Genomic DNA, 23,796 nt, shown 5'->3' on the forward strand with positions numbered 1-23,796 from the left:
TCTGAGGTAGTTTGGGCTGAGGTTAGAAATAGGAAAGGTGAGGTCACCCTGTTAGGAGTTTTCTACAGGCCTTCTAATAGTCCTAGAGATGTCGAAGAAAGGATTGCGTGGATGATTCAGGAGAAGAGTGAAAGTAATAGGGTGGTTGTTATGGGGGACTTTAACTTTCCAGATATTGACTGGGAAAGCTATAGCTCGAGTACGTTAGATGGGTCGGTGTTTGTCCAATGTGTGCAGGATGGTTTCCTGACACAATATGTAGACAGGCCAACAAGAGGTGAGGCCATATTGGATTTGGTTCTGGGTAACGAACCAGGCCAGGTGTTAGAATTGGAGGTAGGTGAGCACTTTGGGGACAGTGACCACAATTCGGTGACTTTTACTCTAGTGATGGAGAGGGGTAAGTGTGCAATGCAGGGCAAGAGTTATAGCTGGGGGCAGGGAAATTATGATGCGGTGAGGCATGACTTAGGATGCATGGCTTGGAAAAGTAGGCTTCAAGGGAAGGGCACAATCGATATGTGGAGCTTGTTCAAGGAGCAACTATTGAGTGTCCTTGATAAGTATGTACCTGTCAGGCAGGGAGGAAAGGGTCGTGTGAGGGAGCCGTGGTTTAATAAGGAATTGGAATCCCTTGTTAAAGGGAAGAGTAAAGATGAGGTGTGAAGATTCAATTGGGGCGATTGAGAGTTATAAAGTAGCCAGGAAGGATCTAAAGACAGAGCTAAGAGCAGCAAGGAGGGGACATGAGAAGTCCTTGGTTGGTAGGATTAGGGAAAACCCAAAGGTTTTCTATAGGTATGTCAGGAATAAAACAATGACTAGGGTAGGAATAGGTCCAGTCAAAGATAGTAGTGGGAAGTTGTGCGTGGAGGCTGAAGAGATTGGGGAGACACTGAATGAATACTTTTCATCAGTATTCACTCAGGAACAGAACATTGTTGCCGATATGAATATTGAGTCACAATTAATTAGAATGGATGGCTTTGAGGTATGTAGAGAAGAAGTGTTGGAAATTCTGGAAAGGGTGAAAATAGATAAGTCCCCTGGGCCTGCTGGCATTTATCCTAGGATTCTCTGGGAAGCAAGGGAGGAGATTGCAGAGCCATTGGCCTTGATTTTTATGTCCTTGTTGTCTACAGGAATAGTGCCAGAAGACTGGAGGATAGCAAATGTGGTTCCCTTATTCACAAAAGGGAGTAGGGATAACCCTAGTAACTATAGGCCGGTGAGTCTCACTTCTGTTGTGGGCAAAGTCTTAGAGAGAATTGTAAGGGAGAGGATTTATGAACATCTGGATAGGAATAATGTGAGCAAGGATAGTCAGCATGGTTTTGTGAAGGGCAGGTCGTGCCTCACAAACCTTATTGAATTCTTTGAGAAGGAAACTCAGGAGGTGGACGAGGGTAAAGCGGTAGATGTGGTGCATATGGATTTTAGTAAGGCATTTGATAAGATTCCCATGGTAGGCTACTGCAAAAAATACGGAGGTATGGCATTGAGGGTGCGTTAGAGGTTTGGATTAGGAATTGGCTGGCTGGAAGAAGACAGAGGGTAGTAGTTGATGGTAAAGGTTCATCTTGGAGTGCAGTTACTAGCAGTGTTCTGCAAGGATCTGTTTTGGGACCATTGCTGTTTGTCATTTTTATAAATGACCTGGAGGAGGGGCCAGAAGGTTGAGTGAGCAAGTTTGCGGATGATATGAAAGTCGGTGGAGTTGTTGACAGTGAGGAAGGATGTGACAGGTCACAGCAGGATATAGATAAGCTGCAGAGCTGGGCAGAAAGGTGACAAATGGAGTTCAATGTAGGTAAGTGTGAAGTGATTCACTCTGGTAAGAGTAACAAGAAGATGGAGTACTGGACTAATGGTCGGATACTTGGTAGTATGGATGAGCAGAGGGATCTTGGTGTCCATGTACACAGATCTCTGAAAGTTGCACCCAGGTTAATAGTGCTGTGAAGAAGGCATATAGCGTACTGGCTTTTATTGGTAGAGGAATTGAGTTCCGGAGTCCTGAGGTTATGTTGCAGTTGTATAAATCTCTAGTGCGGCCGCATCTGGAGTATTGTGTGCAGTTTTGGTCGCCATACTATAGGAATGATGTGGAGACACTGGAAGGGGTGCAGAGGAGGTTTACTAGGATGTTGCCTGGTATGGTAAGAAGATCATATGAGGAAAGGCTGAGGCACTTGGGGCTGTTTTCATTGGAGAAAAGAAAGTTTAGGGGTGACTTGATAGAGGTGTACAAGATGATTAGGGGTTTAGATAGGGTTGACAATGAGAACCTTTTTCCACGTATGGAGTCAGCTATTAGGAGGGGGCATAGCTTTAAATTAAGGGGAGGTAGGTATAGGACAGATGTTAGGGGTAGATTCTTTACTCAGCGAGTCGTGAATTCATGGAATGCCCTGCCAGGAGCGGTGGTGGACTCTCCCTCTTTATGGGCATTTAAACAGGCATTGGATAGGCATATGGAGGATAGTGGGCTAGTGTAGGTTAGGTGGGCTTAGCTCGGCGCAACAGAGGGCCAAAGGGCCTGTACTGCACTGTATTTTTCTATGTTTCTATAAGAGAGAATAACAGGATGAATTAAATTCTCACTTTGTGGTTGGTAGTGTAAAGTATTCTATCTCTGAGAATTTATTAAATCTGTACAAGACATCGGCTAAGGCAATCTTTGGTTCTGATGTTAATGTTTTGGTTACTGTAACACAGGCAACTGTCTGCTGTATAAAATCTGCTCCTCTGGGCCTTCATGTGGCAGGTGTCTGAAACCTGGTTTGTCCCAATCCCCCTGACCCAACCTCATGCCTCTCTTTAAAACGTGCAAACAATGAGCAGGGTGGGTAACATCGGCTGCACATTTTTGTCATGATAATAATTGGGCTGCATCTTCGACCAGTCAGAATGAACAGGGCCAACCATCTGAGTCAATGCACCAGGGCGTGCAGTGGTCTTCGGTGTGCCTTCAGTTCTGAAATGATCAGATAGCCACTGCTTCAAGTTGGCCAGCTCTCCGTATTGTTGGCGATCACAACGAGTGCTCGATGATCCCTGAATAAATCGACCATCAGTAAAAGAGGAAACACTTGCAACACACGCAGGGTGTAAATAAATTCCACTGAGCTGTGCACAGATGTTAGAGAGCTGCACCACCCCAGTCCCACATCTTCAACCTTTTATACTCAAGGATTGCTGAGCCCTTTAGCACGTGGAGCTCCAGGTTTGGGCAGGTCTGTGATTACCTTTGAGTTTGAGGCAGGTTTAGTGAATTTAGATTCATCTTGGTCTTTGTCAGCTTCCAACTTTGACCAGTCCAGAGTGTGACGTTTTGCTGAACGTTTCTGCAATGATAAGAGAAAGTTTCAGAAATGCTGCATGCAGTTTTCTCTGACTGTACAACCCCTGCTACAATGACCAAGACAGAGCCATCAGATCGAGGCCATATTTATGCTTTTGAGCCCGTGTGTAGGCATTGAGCAGTGTGGGAGTGCTGGCTGCACACCCCACTCATTAGAAGATGCTGTGATTCCTGAGTCAGTTCCAATCGGAATGTACAGATTGTGTCCCCCTCCTTACTGTCCATTTCTGGTCACAATCAGATGCCCAGACCTCTCATGGTGCCCTGATGCAACAGAAAGAGACACCGTGAATAAATCAAACTTCACCAAAGGAGGGGAAAGTCCAAAATCACACCTGGGGACAAAGCTACCTCACTGAGCTTGAATGTACAGAATCACTGCACAGCTTTCCCATCCTTCCAACTTTGGATAATCAGGGATCACTGCCTCCTTCCCATTGAATCAGGATGTTTGGCTTCATCAGCTGCAGGCCCAGCTGAGGCTGAAGGATTACCTTGTGCTTTAAGGCCTTTTTCAGAATTGGATGATCTGCCTCTTTCATTGAACCTGATGATAATTTCTTGACTAAATCCAGGGTGGGATCGCTGTCTGAAAGATCCTGAAGAGAAGAATACGATTACATGTCGCACAAAGCATTCAGCTTTGAAATCATTTGGGTATTGATTCCTCCCAAGAATATACTAACTAAATATGATTGCTGTAGGATCAAAATAAACAAAGATGAACAGTTCATATTGCTGAGATTGCAGGGACAACCAAATCGAAAATGATATTTTCAGAGAAAGGCACATCCTCATGTTAACTTGAGTTGAAGACAGGATATTTACAGTTCTGTTGGAAGCACAGAGTGTCTCCCAGTTTGGATCTGTAACCCTGCAGTCTACCTGCTTTCCCTTGGTCACATGACCAGACCCTGGCCATCCACTGCAGGTGGTCAGAATCTCTGCACTGCATGGAGGAAGCCTTAGAGCTCAGTACAGCTTGAACAGAATGCTCTCCATTTGTAAAGCCTTAAGCCAGATCCTCCCTACTCTGTGCTGTGGTGTGTGTCAACTCGCCGGCTGGTTTGCCCAGTGAACCGGGCCATCTGCCTGGTATCTAGAACCCTCAGAATCAGCACCAAGAGCTCTGCGCAGTGAGAGATATTTGAGATCTTACTCTTTTCAGGACATGTGGTGTCATCTCCAAGTGCCTTGTGCTCTGGGAAGTGGTGCCTGTGAGTCACACAAGTGATCTGGACTCAGGAATATGGAGGGGGATTTCAAGATTTGTGGCTGGCATCAAGTCAGGACAGAGAGTTACTGTAGAGGACTGCCACAAAATACCAGGAGGAATAATAAGCTCGACCACTAAGTGGATAAGGTATCGATTCTTTTCTGAGCCTGTGTTTTGGCAGTGGGAATGAAGGAGTTATAATTCCTTGGAGAGTCTGAATCTAAACAAAGTGAAGGAGCAAAGGGATTGAGAGGGACTGATTTATAGCTGTCCCATAGTGACAGCAGAGCGAGCAGGCAATTCCCGGAGTGGCAGTGGAGTGGGCCGGAGCCGGAGCTGGAGTGGTGGCTGAGTGTGTCCTGGATGGAGACCGGCCCCTAGAGGCAGCATGGCCTGGTATTCTGGGGCTGGCAGGCACCAGCTCATGTTGGAGAGAGGTTGGAACTGAAGTACTTTATGGTCACTTTCCAGGATCTTTCTGGAATTTTTAAACCCTCTTTGCATGCTGAACTCAGTAACAGCACTTAAAGTATCTGTACCGAGGTACTCTGTATCTGAGATGGCGCTGAGTGGTGACATTACAAACCTTTCACTGCATTCATTCAAGTGCAAGTGACAAGAAAGGCTCTTCTATTCTAGGACAATGAAAATGCGAGGAAAACTCAGGGGTTCATTGCTGACTGTTCAGTTCAAAGGGGAGTCTGCATGATTCACTGCAACTCCAGTATTGACAGGGACAGATCTGGAGTTGGCAGGCTCCTTACTGCTCACCAACCCAGCAATGTCTTCCCACTGATGGTGATGTTTGGATGGCCTCCAGCCACTACGTGGAGAGAACAGATTCCTCCCTCCTCACAGCCAGGGCCTCTGGAGCACCATTGGAAGAGAACCATGTCCCCTCAGGAGTAATGTCAGCCACATCTCTCCACCCACATGTTTCTCCAGAGCATGTGCAGCCAGATGCTCGCCATCTGTTTAAGAACCATTGGCTTCCTTTAGGTGGGATCGTGTATACCTGAAACCTGGTCACCACTGACAGGCGTGACACCAGGGAGCAGTGTGGGAATGCTGCCTGAATGGGTTTAATAGGCATGTGCGGTTCACATCTCACCCTCTGCATGGCCATTGCTGGATACAATCAGATGCTCAGCTCTTTCCATCTTTAATTATCGTCACTGATCCACCTGTTGTTTAATTTATCATCCAAGGGAACAGACCAAAAAATAAATCAACTTCTACCACAGGAGATAAAAGTCCAGAATCTCACCCAGAGGACAAATAAACTGCATTCCTGACCACAACCCACTTACAACACCATAAATTACTGACCGTTTCCTCATGTTTATTGTAAATTTCATCAGTTGTGTTTTCACTGCTGAGATCTCCACTCGCATCTGCAGTGCTTTCTTGATCTGAGCTTGTCTTTGATGAAGAGTTCAATTCTGACCATTCCTGGTCAGGAGATCCAGCCGAATATTTCTACATTTAAAAAAAAAGTTGATCTTTTCACAATGCTTTCATCTTTTCCAAACACCCTTCCCCATCTCCTACATTGAATAAGACAGAGCTATCAGCTCTAAGATCTGTTTCCCCATTGGGAAGTTGGTATCCGAGGTAACAGCTGAGCAATGGCTCTAGGTGAGTGATCCCCCATTTCCCGGGTGATGAACATTCATTGTGAACGCAGAACCCTTTTAACAAATCTGCTCATTGTCTTTCTTGTACGTGGTAAAGGGAGGTTTGTAAAATGGACAGAATTAATTACACATTGGATTGGAGTTTTATCTCGAGTGTTGAAGATGGTTAATGAACTCGGGCTGTTCCTGTCGACTCATTTCAGGTGATTACCAGACAAGTAACTCAGATTCTAGCCATCATTCAGAAGTACAAAGATTGGTGCTGGTGCTGGTGAAGACTAGCCCAGAAAAATAGGCTTTCAGGCAGAAGTTCAAAATATTGCTGAGAGATAGTTTGTGTATAAACAGACAGAGATCACTGGTATTCATGAAAGTACAGGATTTGGTTAACAACTTGATTTTCAGGCCAAACAATATTGGGCAAATTTTTCCCAAATACTTCATGCGGAAAAGAGCCTCTGAGATGGCTCTTGATCTGCAAACCAATTTACCTCACTGTGACCATAAAACATAGAACATAGAACAGTACAGCACAGAACAGGCCCTTCAGCCCATGATGTTGTGCTGACCATGTCAGGGAATTGAAGCACATGATGGGATATGACCACCCGGAGGCTGCTTGAAGAAATGAGTGTTGCCAGGCAACTCAGTGACACTCATTAAAGAGGCTGCACAGCATTTCTACATCTAATATTTGAGCAAACACCCCCTTTCTGAATGGCCGCGAGGAGGAAACAAGTCATTCGGAGAATGTGCGGACCACAGATGCTGGAGATTTCAAAGTCGAGAGTGTGGTGCTGGAAAAAGCACAGCAGGTCAGGCAGCATCCGAGGTGCAGGAGAATCGACGTTTCCTGATGAAGGGCTTTTGCCCGAAATGTCAATTCTCCTGCTCCTCAGATGCTGCCTGATCTGCTGTGCTTTTCCAGCGCCACACTCTTGACATTTTCGGATTTCGGGCATTGCTTGTCCGATAGAATCAAAATTTGAAGGGATTAAGAAGATTGGCCCTATGTAATACGTCCTCCAGCAGTCACCATGTGTCCAACACCATCCCTGCCCAAGGCAGTCAGTTCACCTTCTTCAAAGAGGCAGTGGGGGGAAAGGGGATTCGCTGGTCAGCTTTATCACCTCTGGAGCTAACCTGCTTTCTCAAGATACTTGTCCCCACCTCCTGCAGGAATGAGGTCTTATTGAGAGAGTCTTGTGAAGTGTCATGGTGGAATTGCTGATACTCTCTGTGTGAGCTTTAAGTTGCAGATAAACAGGGAATTAATGACCATAAACAAATACAGTGAATGCTAAAGAAACTCAGCAGGTTTGGTAGCATTGTGGAGACAGAAAGGCAGCACTAATGTTTCAAATGCGGTACGATTTCTCTTCAGAACTGAAAACTGTTGGAAAATAATTGTTATAAATATTTTTGGTAGGTGCAGAGGAGAAGGAGGAGAAGGAGGAGGAGGAGGAGGAGGAAGAGGAAGAAGAAGAGGGCAGATGCTGGTGAAGAAGGGCTTATGCACGAAACGTCGATTCTCCTGCTCCTCGGACGCTGCCTGGCCTGCTGTGTTTTTCCAGCACCACATTTTTCAAATCTGGTCTCCAGCATCTGCAGTCCTCACTTTTTCCCAGATGCTGAGGAGGCCTACTGGTCTTCCTTGAAATGAAGCCTGCATCCACCACTCCTGCCCTTCAGCTACCTGAGCTTGTTCTCACTTCTCCTTCAACTCATTTCATTTTCTTCAAGTTAGGACATATTTCATTCTTTGTTTTAACCATGGATTCTTGATTCCCTGAGTAGCCACAGGATGTGCCTTATTCCACAGCTGACAAAGCTGCCCGAGACCACAATGCCAAGGAGGAAGCATGCTGAAGCAGCCCCTGCCATTGCTGACCGGACCCAGAATGGTGCCACCATGCCGCCCACCATCTTTGGACTGTGGGAGGAAACCAGAGAACCCTTTGCCTCTGCCAAAGCCATCTCATCGCCACCGAAACTCCATCCGCCACCAAAGCCAGGAGACGGGCCCACTCTCGAGGATGTGGGCCCATTCTCAACTTCTGAGGACCAAGGGACCATCCAAACTAACTCCTGAGAGATCGTTCAATCTGCCATCGTTGCAGACTCCACCAAACCAACCAAAGGAAAAGAACAGACTCCAATTCATTTTCGGCAAACCGTTGCTCAAGGCACAACCACCGTGGCCATGAGAAATGGACTGGATCCGCAGCTCAACAGCTCCCTGCAACCTCTCTCCACCATTGTGGTGGCGGCAAGATGGAAAAATGAATTTGATTTAAAAGTTAACGGAAGAAAATTAAATTTTAAAAGAAGGATGAAGTCAGTCATGTGAGAGGGAGCCAATGGGCCTGGAGCCTGAACACCTCATACCCTGCCACCTCCGCCATCTTGAATTCCATAACATCAGAAACTGACTGCACTACGTCTGTTCTATATTTCTTGTACATTCTCTATCATCTCCCCCATCCCTCCCACCAATCCCTTGCTATGTCTCGTTTGTGTCATGTTCATTTTGCTTTCATTAGAAAGGACGCATTCTTTCTCTTTTGCACCAGAATTAACACTCATTTTACATCTCTATTTCTCTTTCATTACCAGTAACAACCCCTTTAGTTTTTTGCATTGGGCTTCTATACCATCTGCCGCCTTGTTCCTCTTCTGCCTCTGTCAAAATAATTTTAAAACAGCTTTCTAACACCTTTCAGCTCAGAAGAGGAGTTGTGCTGGATTTGAAATGTTAACTCTGTTTCTCTCTCTGCTGAGACTGCCAGACCTGCCGAGTTCCTCCAGCATTTTCTTTATTTGCTTCGGATTGCCAACATTTGTGGTATTTTGCTTTTACTATAGCTCAGTGACCATGAGAGGAAATAAAGTGACAAAGACATAACAGAGAAACATCTAGAATTTGAAGTAATCATGAAGAATAGACAAATTGCTCTGAGGTTTTGAAGAAATGCAGTAGAGTTAATACATTTGGATTCTTAAACGATCTTCAATATGGTCCACCACCCAATACACTCTTGATTAATGTCAAAACACATGGAATCAGGAACAAAGAACAGTAATGATACCGAACAAGCAACAGATGGGAAGAGGTGGTCCATAGGGATCAATCCAAACAGCATTGTTATCCATCAGGTACATTAGAGAGTTTAATCTCAGGTGTAGGAAATTATAATTTTGAATTTTGGGCATTATACCACATTGAGAGTGATATAATAAAAATGAAGGAATTTTTTAAAAAATCAAGGCACCATTAATAATTGTTGAAGTGAGAGTGTAAACTATAAATTAATTTTAGTACATGTTATTGTGAGAGGGTACAGTTTGATAGAGCAATAACAATGGAACAAAGGAATCAACAAATGCAGATTCACATTTTCAAACATTCATTCACCAGCTAACATTTATTTCTTGTCGTTTTTATTACCCTTTAGAAGATGCAAGTACCACAATCTTAAATCTTTGCAGCTCATGTGGTGCAGGTGCATATATTTTTCATTGGGAGAGACATATATGTGATATATTCCCAGTTAAGGATACTGATGGAGAACTTTAAGGTGGTGGTGATTTTTCGTGATAGTTGATGAAGATTTACAAGGTGGTGTTGAAGGAATTCTCCCAGTGTCTGCGTGGGTTTCCTCTGGGTGCTCCGGTTTCCTCCCACAGTCCAAAAATGTGCAGTTTAGGTGAATTGGCCAGGTTAAATTGCCCGTAGTGTTAGGTGCAGGGGTAAATGTAGGGGAATGGTTCTGGGTGGGTGCACTTTGGCAGGTCGGTGTGGACTTGGTAGGCCAAAGGGCCTGTTTCCACACTAAGTAATCTAATCTAAAAAAGATGTGCAGGTCAGGTGAATTGGCCATGCTAAATTGCCCATAGTGTTAGGTGCATTAGTCAAAAGGAAATTGGTCTGGGTGGGTTACTCTTTGGAGGGTTAGTATGGACGGGTTGGGCCTAAGGGCCTGTTTCCACACTGTAGAGAACCTAATCTGATGGATACATTTTAACCAGGAAGGGAATCAAGGGTTATAGGGATCAGAGGTAAGGATTATTGGATCAGCCATGATTTCATTGAATGGCACAGCAGATGTGATGGGCCAAATGGCCGACTTCTGCTCCAACAGCTTATGCTCTTACGAGAGAGAAAGAAAGTGAAGGTTATTCTGTTCGGGTTAATGCAGGTCGATGAAGAGAGGTCCATGTGCACTGCAAACGAGTCAAAAGTACTGTGAACCGTGTAAATAGTGAGGCTGCAACGAGTACCACATCATCTCTAGTCAGATCATTGTACTTTTTATTGCATTGTAACCAGTAACCCAGTCTCCTGCCATTCACATATCCTGCAATTCCTTCTCACCCTCCTTAGGGCAGGGTTGGAAATATTTCAACCACCCCATCCAGTTGAAGGGGATCTCCCTCCTCTTCTTTCTGCACCATTACCTTGGTAACACCCTCGGGACATATCATAGAATCCCTGCTGTGTAGAAGCAGGCCATTTGGCCCATTGAGGTGGAATTGGGAACTGCAGATGTTGGAGATCTGGGTGGTGCTGGAAAAGCAGAGTAGGTCAGAAGCAGGAAAATCGACATTTCGGGCAAAAGCCCTTCATCATGAATGAGCTTTTGCCCGAAATCTCGATTTTTCTGCTTCTCTGAAGCTGCCTGACCTGCTGTGCTTTTCCAGCACCATTCTAATCTTGCTTTGGCCCACTGAATACATACAGACCGCTTAAAACGTATCTCACCCGGACCTACCCTGTTCCTATAACCCTGAAGTTGCCATGGCTAACCCACCTTCCAGCACATCCATGGACAGTATGGGCAATTTAGCATAGTCAATCCACCCTAATCTGCATATATTTGGACTGTGGGAGGAAACCAGAGCACTGTGAGGAAACCCACGCAGACACGGGGAGAATACTCAAACCCAGCATTGGCAGTTGCCCGAAGATGGAATCAAACCCAGGTGCTGTGAGGCTGTCCTGCAAACCACTAGCCACTGTGCCGTCCTGTATCAATGCCCTGAACACACTGGGTACTACAATGGAAAAGCAATCTGAATATAGAAGGTTCAGAGGGAAAGTGAACAACAAAGAGAAGTAAAGAGGGGGAATGCAAAGACACTGGCAGCCAACACATGATAGAATCCTAAAGTCTTCTGTAGGAATGTGATTAGGAAGAGGGTAGGAAGAGGAAAAGCAGGCTCTATTATGAATCAATATGCATAGAGGCAATGAGAATAGATGGGATGTCAATAATTTGCAGCTGCCTTTACCAAGGAAGAAGATACCATCCAGAGCACAGTAAAAGGTGAGATAATGAGTCCACCAAAAGGTTTAACATTGATAACAAGGTGGCAGTAGCTAGATTGTCTGTGATTAGATTTGATAACATTCTAGGAGTGGGCAAGATGAATCCAAGGATTCTGAGGGAACAGGATTTTCCAGTCTTTCCGGTACTTTGAACAATGGGATAACAGTTGCAAACAATTGCAAAAAAAATCTATAGTAGTAAACCCAACAATTACAGGTCAGTCAGTTAAAGGAGGTGGTGTGGAAACTTGTAGAAACAATAATCTGGTGCAAAATTAATAATCTATTGGACATATGCAGATTAATTTAGGAAAGCCAGCCTCAACACCGTTTGCTATAATTTTGTGAAGAAGTAGCAGGTTGATGAGGGCAATTCCATGGAAGTGATGTCCATGGAGCTCCAAAATGCATTTAATATGGTATTGCACACAGAGCTATGAGCAACACAAGAGCACAGCAAATAAAAAGGAGAAGTGCAGGTGAGCAGTGGCTGTTTGACACACATTTTTATCTGACACAAAAATCTTTTGAAGACCAATTGATCAGGATTTAGAGCCTGCATTTCCTGTGAAAATGAAGGACAGGGATGGCCAGTTTTGGGAACCTTGGAGGACAAGAGAATTTGAGAGCTTATTCAAAAAGAAAAAGGAGGAAGCAGGAGGCAGACAGAGCCCCCAAAGAATACAAACATAGCGGGCAAGAACTCAAACAAGGAAATGGTAGGGCTAAAAGGGGCCACAAAATGTCTTAGGCAAACAGGACTAAGGAAATCCCAAGACATTTTATATATAAGGAGCAAGAAGGTAGCTAGGGAAAGCAGAGGTCCATTCAGGAACCAAGGAAGAAATTGATGCATGGAACCGGAAGGAGTGGGCGAGCTCGTTAATGGATTGGTATTCACAAAGGAGAAGGACATGGTGGATGATGAGTCTTGGAAGGGTTATGCTGATTTTCGAGGGCAGGTCAATACAAAAAAGGAAGTAATGTTGGGCATTTTGAAAATTATTAAGGTTGATATGTCCCTATGACCTGCTAGAACCTATCCCAGAATACTGAGGGAGGCAGATGAGGAAGTTGCTGGGACATTGCATGGCATCTTTGTACCCTCTTTAGTCACAAGAGAGGTCCCAGAGGACTGGAGAATAGCCAACGCTGTTTCCTTTTTTGAAGTGGAGCAACAGGGATAATCCAGGAAATTATAGGCTAGTGAGCCTTGTGTCAGTGAGAGGGAAATTACTGGAGAAGATTCTTAGGGCCAGGATTTACTCACATTTAGAAAGCAAGGACATCTTGGTGATAGGCAGCATGGCTTTGTGTGGGGAAGGTTGTGTCTCACAAACGTGATTGAATCTTTTGAGGAAGTGACAAAGATAATCGATGAGGGCAGGGTGATGGGTATTGTCTACATGGACTTTAGTAAGGCCTTTAACAAGGTCCTTCATGGCAGGCTGATACAAAAGGTGAGGTCATGTGGGAACCAGTGAGCTGGTAAGATGGATACAGATCTGTCTTTGTCGCAGAAGATAGAGAGTAGCAGTAAAAGGGTGTTTATCTGATTTTGGATATTAAATTCCACCTGCTGTTGCGGTGGGATCTAAACCCAGGTCTCTAGAACACAGATTTGGAATCATTGCCCAATTACATCACCACTGCACCACCAGATGTGCTGCCTTTAAGTTGCCTCACTGGTATACAAAACCCACATCTTCTAGCCCACTCCTTTACAGGCCATGAGAGTGCTTAGCATTTAGTCTGCACAGCCCACACATTACACTGTTACATATTGTTATACTGCCCAGAGCACACCTCAACCCCTCTCATCCACCCCATGTCCAATTCCAAGTTTAATCAGAAATCCACGGCTTTTAATCTGCAGCCTCTAGTTATATTTGATTAAAAAAACCTGCTGATCAATGATCCGAGGCAGTTACTCAAGACACACTTGGTTCAGTTAAACAACACCAAAAGATGATAAAACTCTGAAGTGAGGCTGAAGTGGTAATGAATAAACTGCATTGTGCTGTGTCTTTCCAAAATCACCCCACACACACACACACACACACACACACACACTCCTCAACCTCTGACAGATTTTAGTTACCCTTTCTTTTAGTAACTCATTTCACTGTTGGATTATTGATGTGCGATCCCAGTTTGGGCAGTTAATAATTATCTGAGCTTCTGAAGATGATGACAGGCTCTCTGTTGCTTTATTTTGGTTTCTATCCTCCTGTGGAATTACAAATATTGCTGATGAGGGGCTCAATGTGTTCACATCACACTTCATTGTCTTGGTAAATATCCCTGATTTCACAAATAAAATGAGAGAATTTAATTTCTTATATATTAAATGGGATGTGAGCAGCATTGAGCAGTTGTTGCCCATCCCTGATTGCCCTTGAGAGGGCAGTAGTGAGCCAACATCTTGAGCTATTGCAGGGCAGGGCTGCAGGAATACCCACAGTTCAGTTAGAGAGGGACATACAGATTTTTGATGCAGCGACAGGGAAGGAGCACTGATTGGTTCCAAGTCACTATGGAGTGTGGCATTTATTCATCATTAACCAGACCTCGCTAGAGCCTTGTTCCAAACATGTTTAAACGAGTTGAATTCAAGAAGTGAAGAGAGAGTTACTGCCTTCTCATTGCCGATGTCTTTAATTTCTTTTTTAATGCTTTCCCTTGCACCATTCCTACTGTTTGGTGCCTACATACAAGTCCCACCAATGTTTCTTCTCCTTGACATTTCACTCACTCCCCAAGAAATTCCAAATTATGATTTTCCAAGCCAATATCCTCCCTTAATGGAGATGTTACCTCACCTCCGTTCCCTATTTGTCAGCCTTTCCATAGATTGAATACCCTGGACAGTTCAGTTTCCATCCTTGTCTCCATAATTACAACTATACCTTTACCAGGGATAATGTTTTGCACTGGTTGCATTGTTAGAGACTTGCAATAAGCATACGGATGTGATTATGGACAGCATTAATCTACCTCGAGACTTGACAAACTGAACTGGCTATAACACTGGAGGAGGAATTCATGGAATATATATCTGATTTGTTTTAGACTCCTATATTGACAAACCAACCACAAACCAGATGATACTAGACTGTTTATTGTTCAATGAGAATGCATTCATTAACAATGTTGTTTTGTAGAGTATGTCCAGGATAAAATGATCGACTTGCAAACGAAGATGGAGAGTGAAGACGTTGACTCTGAAACAAGGGTCCTGAAGTGTAAGTAAAATGGAACTACAAAAGGTATACGCACCATGGTGGCAATGATGCACTGGGGAACCTCACTACAAGAGTTGAATGTGGATCGGCCATGGTTAATATTGATGGATTACACATGTGAATTACAGCAATGATAAACTCGTGAATCAGCCCAAATAAAAAACTAGTAATACGGTGAAACAAGGCATCACAAAAAAATTAAGAGGAGGCTTTCAACAGAAAGAGGACACATTAAAGAACAGCAGAAAAATCAGCAAGCCTGATGACTAGGAGCAGTTTAGAATTCAGCAAAATAGCACAAGAGTGGATCAATAGGGAGAAAATAAAGTTTCACAGTGAACTTGCAGGGAACATAGAAATCTCACAGAAACAGATTAGGGGAGTCCCTTTGTCTACACCATGTACCCTGACAGGCTAAATACTCAAAGAATCCATCCATCTAGCCCACTCTTTTACAGTCTCGCAGAGCACTTGGTGCTTCAGTCTGCACAGCCCACACATGACACTGTTACACAATGTATACATCAAAGACTGCACAGAGCACATCTCAAACCCTCCTTCCCATCTCATGTGCTGCTCCAAATATTAGCAAAAATCCTGGTCTTTCAAGCCACTCCTGTAACTATACTTGAGAATTCAACTGCTGATTAATGATCTGAGGCAGTGACCCAAGGCACCCTGATTCAATTAAACAACAATAAAACACAGAAATAACACTAAGGGGGTTATTAATAAACTGCTTAGTACTGCACATTTGCAAAATCACTATACACATGCCCAGCCCATTTAGTGACCCTTCCTATTGGTTACTCATGTCACTGTTGTCTTGTTGAAGTTTGGGCAGTTAATAATTACCTGAGCTGCTGAAGATGGTGCAGAGCTCTCTGCTGCAACTCTTTGGCTTTCATCCTCTTGTGGATTTACAAATGCTGCTGCAGATGGTCTCAATGTGTCCACATCCACACTTGGTCGTCTTGAAAAATATCCCTGATTTGGTAAATAAAGAAGAGGAGATTTGTTTACTTATACAGTAATGGGATGTGAAATAACTGCACAGAGGCTGGTATCCCGTCACCCAGTCACCCTTTATTAACTTGTGAACAGTACACGGGCTGTGGCCAGTCAGCTCGGAGTCAGTCCCCAGAACTGAGGAGACTCCAACCTCCTGGTTACACTGAGCAGCCAGGACTTTCCTGATTGGGGTTGTTAACCTGGGCCAATCAACGAGGTCAACCTGGCTCCAATCACTACATCCCACCCCCACCAAGTCCCGGGAATGTAGGCCTTGATTTTCGCTTGTAGCTTTTCCTGTGAAGTTTACACCCAGGTCAGGTTCCTCTGGCTCAGACTCTGACACGGGCAGCGTGTACCTGACCATAACCCTCCTCTTGCATCTGGTGTGTCTTGGGGGAGTTTCTGCCTCTTCTTCCAGTGGTAACAGTATTGAGGCTGTCTCCATCTCAGACTCTGAGGTTTCCTCCACAGTACACGGAGGGAGAGATCCTACTGTTTGCATTCGGCCTTCTGCCAGCTCTGAGGGACCAGGTATGTTTCGCTCCTGCCCCGTTTGCGAGGTAACAGCTTTCAGGTGATCCACGTGTTTGCTCAGGGCTGTATCACTGATCTGAACTTGGTAAATCATGGGACCTGACCTCGCATCAACCTCGCCTTGTACCAATTCAGGGCCATTTCATGGCTCTGACACTAAACCTCGTCCCCTGAGTAAAACTGTTTCTCTCGCTTAAGGGCAGCATGAGGCTGGTATTGTCATTCCAGCTGCCATTTTACCCTCACCCCAAGGTCTGTGAATATCAGGGTTAACCCATTGTGGAGTCTTCTCCCTATCAACAACTCTGCTGGAGTTATCCCTGTTGTTGTGTGGGGTGGTCCTATAATTGAACAGGAACTGGAATAGTTTGGTGTCAATGGAGGCTGATGGCTGCTTCTTTAAGCTTCCCTTCAATGTTTGGACTGCTCTTTCCGTAGACTGTTGGACAATGGATCATATTGAGCTGTCCTTATGTGCCAAATGCTGTCTGACTTTCAGAAATATTTGAATTCCCTGCTAGTAAATGACGTCCCATTGTCTGTGACCGATACTTCTGGGAGTCCGTGCATTGTGAGCGATGCTCACAGTCTCTCAATCGTCATCCCCGAGTTAGCCGAACGAACTGTCTGCATGTCCAACCACTTTGGATGGGCATCCACAATGATCAGGAACATTGAGCTCATGGAAGGACCTGCACAGTCACCATCAACTGAGTCCAGGGTTTACCTGGCCATTCTCACGAATATGGGGGCGCTGCTGGTGGCACCTTTTATCCTTGTTGGCAATTTGGGCACTGCCCCAACCAACACTGCTATGTAGGCATCCAACCCAGTCCACCAGACATAGCTTCTTGCGAGGATCTTCATCTTGGAAACCCCTGGATAACCCTGGTTTCTGGCAGCGACCTTCACTCGGGACAATCACACTTGCTCCCCACTGTCATATGCCATTCTCTACAGTGATCTGGTCTCTCCGGGTCCAGAAAGGTTTCAATCCAGGTTGCAATGGCCCTTCTGTTTTCCCCGTTACCACCACCATTTTAGTTTCACTAGGGCAGGATCATTTTGTGTCCACAGTCAGATATTGTCAGCAGTGACTGGAAGGGTGACCAGGAGAATTAACGCCAAAATGGATTTTTCCAGGGGAGAAATTGCCGGTGGAGTATCAGCCAGTGGGAGGTGGCTTAAGGAATCCACATTAGCCACTTTGCTTCCTGAATGGTGCTCTACCTTATACTTGTATGCGCTGAGAATAAGGGCCCAATGCTGAATTCTACCAAAAGCTCCAAGCAGCATCATGTTGTCCACCTTCAGTAGCCCAAGCAGGGGTTTATGATCTGTGACTATGACCAATTCTTATCCATAAAGGTACTGGTGGAACTTTCCTCACTGTGGGGTGGCACAGTGGTGAGCACTACTGCCTCACAACACCAGGGTCCCAGGTTTGATTCCAGCCTTGGGCAACTGTCTGTGTGGAGTTTGCACATTCTCCCCTTGTCTGCGTGGGTTTCCTCTGGGTGCTCCAGTTTCCTCCCAAGTCCAAAAATGTGCAGGCCAGGGGAATTGGCCATGCTAAATTGCCCATAGTGTTAAGTGCATCAGTCAGAGGGAAGTGGGTTACTCTTCAGAGGGTCGATGTGGACTTGTTGGGTGGAAGGGCCTGTTTCCATTCTGTACGGACTCTAATCTAATCAAAGGTGATCACCAAACCTTCCTTTTCTCTCTGGTCATATTTGCGTTTGGCCTTCCTTCTCTATCTGGGCATGTGTAGGTTCAGCATCAGCCAAAGTCTGGCATACACTATCGGGCATTCTTCCCCATTGCACCACTGATGAGCCAGCACCACCCTGATACTGTACAGGGGTGCATCGCAAGACAGCGCTACCTCTTGTTTCGGATCGTAGTGGGCCAACTCCTTAGATGACAATAGCTACATTTTCACTTCCCTAAAGGCTACTTCTTGTCTACCTGACCATTTCCAAGGCTGACCCTTTTACAAGAGCAGGTGTAAGGGTGCCACCATGGAGGCTGGGTCATGTATGAATTTTCCGTAATAATTCACCAATCCAAGGAAAGACCTCAGCTCCGGGATAGACATGGGAGCTGGGGCTCCTTTGATAGACCTCACTTTCTCTTCCAATGTGTGTAACCCAGATTTGTCACTGTCTCTCCCAGGTAGGTCACTTGTGGTGCCTGGAACACACATGTTTTCCCTTCTTAGGTGTGTGCCCACCTGGAAGAAATGTTTAAGCACCGTGTCCAAGTTCTCCACATGCTCTTTATGGGTCTTCCCTGTTATTAGTACGTCATCCCGATAAATGGCAACCTGGAGTAATCCTTGGTCCGCTGGAAAAGGGTACAGGCTGATGATCCCCCAAAAGGCAGTCTTGTATATTGGTATAAACCCTGATGGCTATTAATTGTAGTGTACTTCTGGGACTCCTCGCAATAGCAGGGAGGCGTGGTTCATGTCCGGCTTCATAACAGGCAGCCCCTCTGACAACTTTATGTACAATTCCTCTATGTGAGGGATAGGGTATTTATTTATCCAGCTGTGAAATGCCATTTGCTTAAAATCCCTACAAAAGGCGAACTGAGCAGTCAGGCTTCACAATCAGTGCTGCCCATTCTGCAAACTGCACTGGGTTGATAATTCCTTCGCTCTTCAGCCCCTTGTATTTTGTCTGTTCTTTTGCCTGCAAGGCAATTGGCACCAGGTGGGCCTTGCAAAATCTCAGAATTGCTTCCTGGTCAACATGTAAGGTTGCTTTAGACCCTTCGATAGTCCCAAGCCCTTCCTGAAATACTCATGGGCATTTCACTAGGACTTCTATGAGGCAGCCATTTTCTAATCGAAAAGTGTTGAGCCAATCCAGGATAATCTTTCTCAACCAATTCTGCCCCAATAGGCCTGGGCCTAAACCTTTTACTACCATCAGTATTAATTCTTCTCACAGGCAACCAGAACCAAAGTCAAACCCTTAATCCGCAACATTTGCTCAGTGTTTGTTCTCAGTCTGGCTGAGGTATTGCACAAGCTTAAGGACTGGAGTCCTCAGCAAATCTCATTAAAGACCACTTCTGCAACCACAGATAGAGCTACAGAGGTATTGACCTCCCACACATGGGAACTGAGTGACCATTTAATCAAACACTAACTTTAATCCATTCTGACTTGGACACCACTCAGTGATTTACTTGTTCCGACCCACATGTACGGGGACTTTCCTGGGCAGGTGCTCTCCTGAGTACCAGCCTACTCAAGTCAGGCCTTGTAGGACTCCTTTGCTATCTCGAGTCTGTGTTCAGGCAGCACCTACAATGGCCTCCTGTCCCAGATCCTGAAGAACATTTTAGCCACTTGCCTGAGGCTTGGTTTTGTTGTGGGGTTTTGCTGTGGGCTGGCCCAGGGTTCCTCTGCTCAGGATATACCCTGAGTGAGGCTCTGCGATTGTGTACACTCAAGTGGTATTTCCCAAGCTCAGTTGGACAGGTGAGGGTGTCCACTTCCACTGGGATGCCCTGCAGCCCCTGTGCTCCACTTACTGCATTTTCTAATGACAATGCCAGCTGCAGTGTCTGATTGAAGTCCAGTTGGGCTTCAGCTAGTAGGCACTTCTCATTAATCCCACATCCCAAACAGTCTCTTAGCATCTCATCCAGAGTTAACCCAAATTCACATGCCTCTGCCAGTCATCTCAACCTCGTTAAAAATCCTGATACGGATTCCCTCAGATCTCTAACAGTCGAGTAACACCGACCGCATCTCAAACTTTGAGGAGGTTTGGGATCAGGATCAACTCTGTCAATTCTTGGAAGATGTTAGTATTTGCTGCTTCTGGAAAAGTTAAGCACTATATGACTGAAAATGCTGCAGGTCCGCAAGCGGTCTGAAGGATTACTCGTTGTTTTTCATCTGCCCCGATGTCATTTGTCTGGAAAAAATATTGCATTCTTTCCACATACTCGGACTATTCTTGGACAGCAGGATCAAATCAGTCAAGCTTCCCAAATAAAGGTATGATACAGAAAAGTTTATCCCAACTCTAAGGTGACTGTTGCAAATGAATGCTCTTCAAGTACGTACTGTATTCTCCCATTTTCAATGAAATAATTGCAGAGGCCAATATCCCATCATCAAGTCAGCCTTTATTGACTTGGCAAGGCACACTGACTGTGGCCAGCCAGCTCGGAGTCTGCTGCCTGAACTGAGAAGATTTTCATGGTTATTTTTAAAAACTGGATCTGGAGAGGCCCAGGCTGCTTCAGCAGACCTGGGTAGGCCCAGGCTGAGGGCAGACTTGGGTAGGCCCAGGCTGCTAGGGCAGAACTGGGTAGGCACAAGCTGCCAGGGCAGAATTGGACAGGCCCAGGCTGCTAGGGCAGAATTGTGTAGGCACAGGCTCCTAGGGCAGAACTGGGGAGGCTCAGGCTGCTAGAGCAGAATTGGGTAGGCACAGGCTGCTACAGCAGAATTGTGTAGGCCCAGGCTGCTAGGGTAGAGCTGGGCAGGCCCAGGCTGCTAGGGCAGTCCCAGGCTGCTAGGGCAGGGCTGGGCAGGCCCAGGCTGCTAGGGCAGAATTGGGTAGGCCCAGGCTGCTACAGCAGAATTGGGTCGGCCCAGGCTGCTAGGGCAGTGCTGTTAGGCCCAGGATGCTACAGCAGAACTGGGTAGGCCCAGGCAGGAGCATAGCAACAACAGCAGCAGTTCACATCATCCAAAAGAAGAAACAAAACAAAAAAGCAGCAGTCTTCTTCCTCACAGCAGTAACTGGCTGTGGGCAGCCAGCTTGGATTCAGTCACCTAACCTGAGGGGATTCTCGTGGTTATTTTTCTAAGTCACCTGGGCTAAGGGGATTTCAATCTCCTGGTTATACTTTTTTCTTCTAATAAATAGCCACATTACTGCCGAACAGCAGTAGTTCTCAGTGGTTATTTCCTTTTATTTGATTAAACAATACAGTTTATAAAATAGTTAACATTAACAACTGTATACAGAGAAACAGCAATTTTACAAGGGAGAGGAGCAGCAAAGCCAGGCTCCAAACCCCACCACTCAATCAGCTTTCAGGAAATGAGGTCAAACCTTAAAATCCCTTCTCATGGTTATTTCGGCCAGCCAGGGGTTTACTGACTGGTGTAAGGTAAAACCCCAATCAAGGACCTTGTAGTCAACAAGGTCCACCTGGTTCCAATCACTGCAGGACGTGAGCACCATTGAGCATGTATTGCCCCTTCCTGATTACCCTTGAGAGGGCAGTAGTGAGCCACCATCCTGAACTGCTGCAGGGCAGTGCTGAAGGAATACCCACAGTTCTGTTACGGTGGGAAATCCTGATCTTCGACCCAGCAACACAGATGGAACACAGATTAGTTCCAAGTCAGCACAGTGTGTGGTATTTATTCAGCAGTAACCAGACCGCACTAGAGCCTTGTTCCAAACCTGTTCAAAAGCGTTGAATTCCAGTCATGAAGCAAGAGTTACAGTCTTCTTATTGCCTGTGTCTTTAATCTCTTGCTTAATGCTATCTCTTACCACTGCCACTGTTTGGGGCCTATATAGATTAGATTACTTACAGTGTGGAAACAGGCCCTTCAGCCCAACAACTCCACACAGATCCTCTGAAGTGCAACCCACCCAGATCCATTCACATTTCCACCTTCACCTAACACTACAAGCAATTTAGCATGTGGGAGGAAATCGGTGCACTTGGAGGAAACCCACGCAGACACGGGGAGAATGTGCAAACTCCACACAGTCTGTCGCCTGAGGCGGGAATTGAACCCAGGGCTCTGGCACTGTGAGGCAGCAGTGCTAACCACTGTGTCACCGTGCTGACATAAATGTTTTCTCCCCTTGGAATTTCATTCACTCAATCCCCCAAAAATTCCATCTTATGATTTCTCAAGCCAATGGCCTCCTTTACTGACAATGCTGCCTCACCTCCATTCCCTATTTGTCTGCCCTTCCATAATCTTGAATATCCTTGAGGTGGAGGCGCTGGTGTTGGACTGGGGTGGACAAAGTGAAAAATCACACAACACCAGGTTATAGTCCGACATGGTGTATTTGAAAGGACAAGCTTTCAGAGCGCTGCTTCTTTGTTGCGTAGCGTGTGGAGCTGCATCATAGGACACAGAATTCATAGTAAAAGATCGAATTATCATTCAACTGATGCAATGTATTGAACAACCCAGGTAGCTGTTAAGTCTTAATCACTTAGAATGGGTTGCAGATTTCAATTCATTAATTTGTAAATCCCATATGTAAATATATAAAGCCTCAAGCTGAAATGTAGCCATGAGGTTATGAGGTCTAATTTGGCATTGACACATGAGGGAACAGCACAAAAAGACTTGGCAGTGGCTAGGCTATGGTTAATATCGAGATCCCATTTTGGGATGTTAGTAATTACCTGAGCTGCTGCAGATTGTGAGGACCCCTCGGCTATTCCATTTTGGTTTCCATCCTCCTGTGGAATTAAAAACGCTGTCAACGATGATCTCAATGAGCTCACGTCCACACTTCGTCTTCTTGATAAATATCTCTGATTTGACAAATATAAAGGGAGGATTTGTTTTCTTACGCACTAATGGGATGTGAGTACCATTCAGCATTTATTGACCCTCCCTGGTTGCCCTACAGAGGGCAGCAGTAAGTCGCCATCTTGAACTGCTGCAGGGCAGGCCTATTAGAATACCTACAGTTCAGTTAGAAAGGGAGATCCAGATCTTCGACCCAGATACAGGGAGGGAACACTGATTGGCTCCAAGGCAACACAGAGTGTTTAAGGAGAAAGTGAGGTCTGCAGATGCTGGAGATCAGAGCTGAAAATGTGAAAATGTGCAGCAGGTCAGGCAGGATCCAAGGAACAGGAGACTCGACTTTTCGGGCATAAGCCCTTCTTCACGAATGAGGAAAGTGTGTCCAGCAGGCTAAGATAAAAGGTAGGGAGGAGGGACTTGGGGGAGGGGCATTGGAGATGCGATAGGTGGAAGGAGGTCAAGGTGAGGGTGATAGGCCGGAGTGGGGTGGGGACGGAGAGGTCAGGAAGAAGATTGCAGGTCAGGAAGACGGTGCTGAGTTCGAGGGATTTGACTGAGACAAGGTGGGGGGAGGGGAAATGAGGAAACTGGAGAAATCTGAGTTCATCCCTTATGGTTGGAGGGTTCCCAGGTGGAAGATGAGGCGCTCTTCCTCCAACCGTCGTGTTGTTATGGTCTGGCGATGGAGGAGTTCAAGGACCTGCATGTTGTTGGTGGAGTGGAAGGGGGAGTTAAAGTGTTGAGCCACGGGGTGGTTGGGTTGGTTGGTCCGGGTGTCCCAGAGGTGTTCCTTGAAATGTTCTGCAAGTAGGCGGCCTGTCTCCCCAACATGGAGGAGGCCACATCGGGTGCAGTCGATGCAATAGATGATGTGTGTGGAGGTGCAGGTGAATTTGTGGCGGATCTGGAA

At 45.6% G+C, this 23,796-nt stretch overlaps 1 protein-coding gene across 1 annotated transcript in view; it reads right to left on the reverse strand.

The window, feature by feature from the left end:
- LOC132817661 (uncharacterized) overlaps window positions 1-19,993 on the reverse strand; it is a 63,681-nt gene extending 43,688 nt beyond the window's left edge. The window contains exons 1-5 of the mRNA XM_060828161.1: window positions 19,705-19,993; window positions 18,573-18,685; window positions 15,647-15,778; window positions 5,910-6,059; window positions 3,249-3,347 (exon numbers count right to left, since the gene is read on the reverse strand). Coding sequence (XP_060684144.1) covers window positions 3,249-3,347; window positions 5,910-6,059; window positions 15,647-15,778; window positions 18,573-18,685; window positions 19,705-19,993 — 783 coding nt within the window. The remainder of the gene's footprint in view (window positions 1-3,248; window positions 3,348-5,909; window positions 6,060-15,646; window positions 15,779-18,572; window positions 18,686-19,704) is intronic.
- Window positions 19,994-23,796: the final 3,803 nt, after the last annotated feature.

The sequence above is a fragment of the Hemiscyllium ocellatum genome, chromosome 7, assembly GCF_020745735.1.
Source record: "Hemiscyllium ocellatum isolate sHemOce1 chromosome 7, sHemOce1.pat.X.cur, whole genome shotgun sequence".
In the NCBI taxonomy this organism is placed as follows: domain Eukaryota; kingdom Metazoa; phylum Chordata; class Chondrichthyes; order Orectolobiformes; family Hemiscylliidae; genus Hemiscyllium; species Hemiscyllium ocellatum.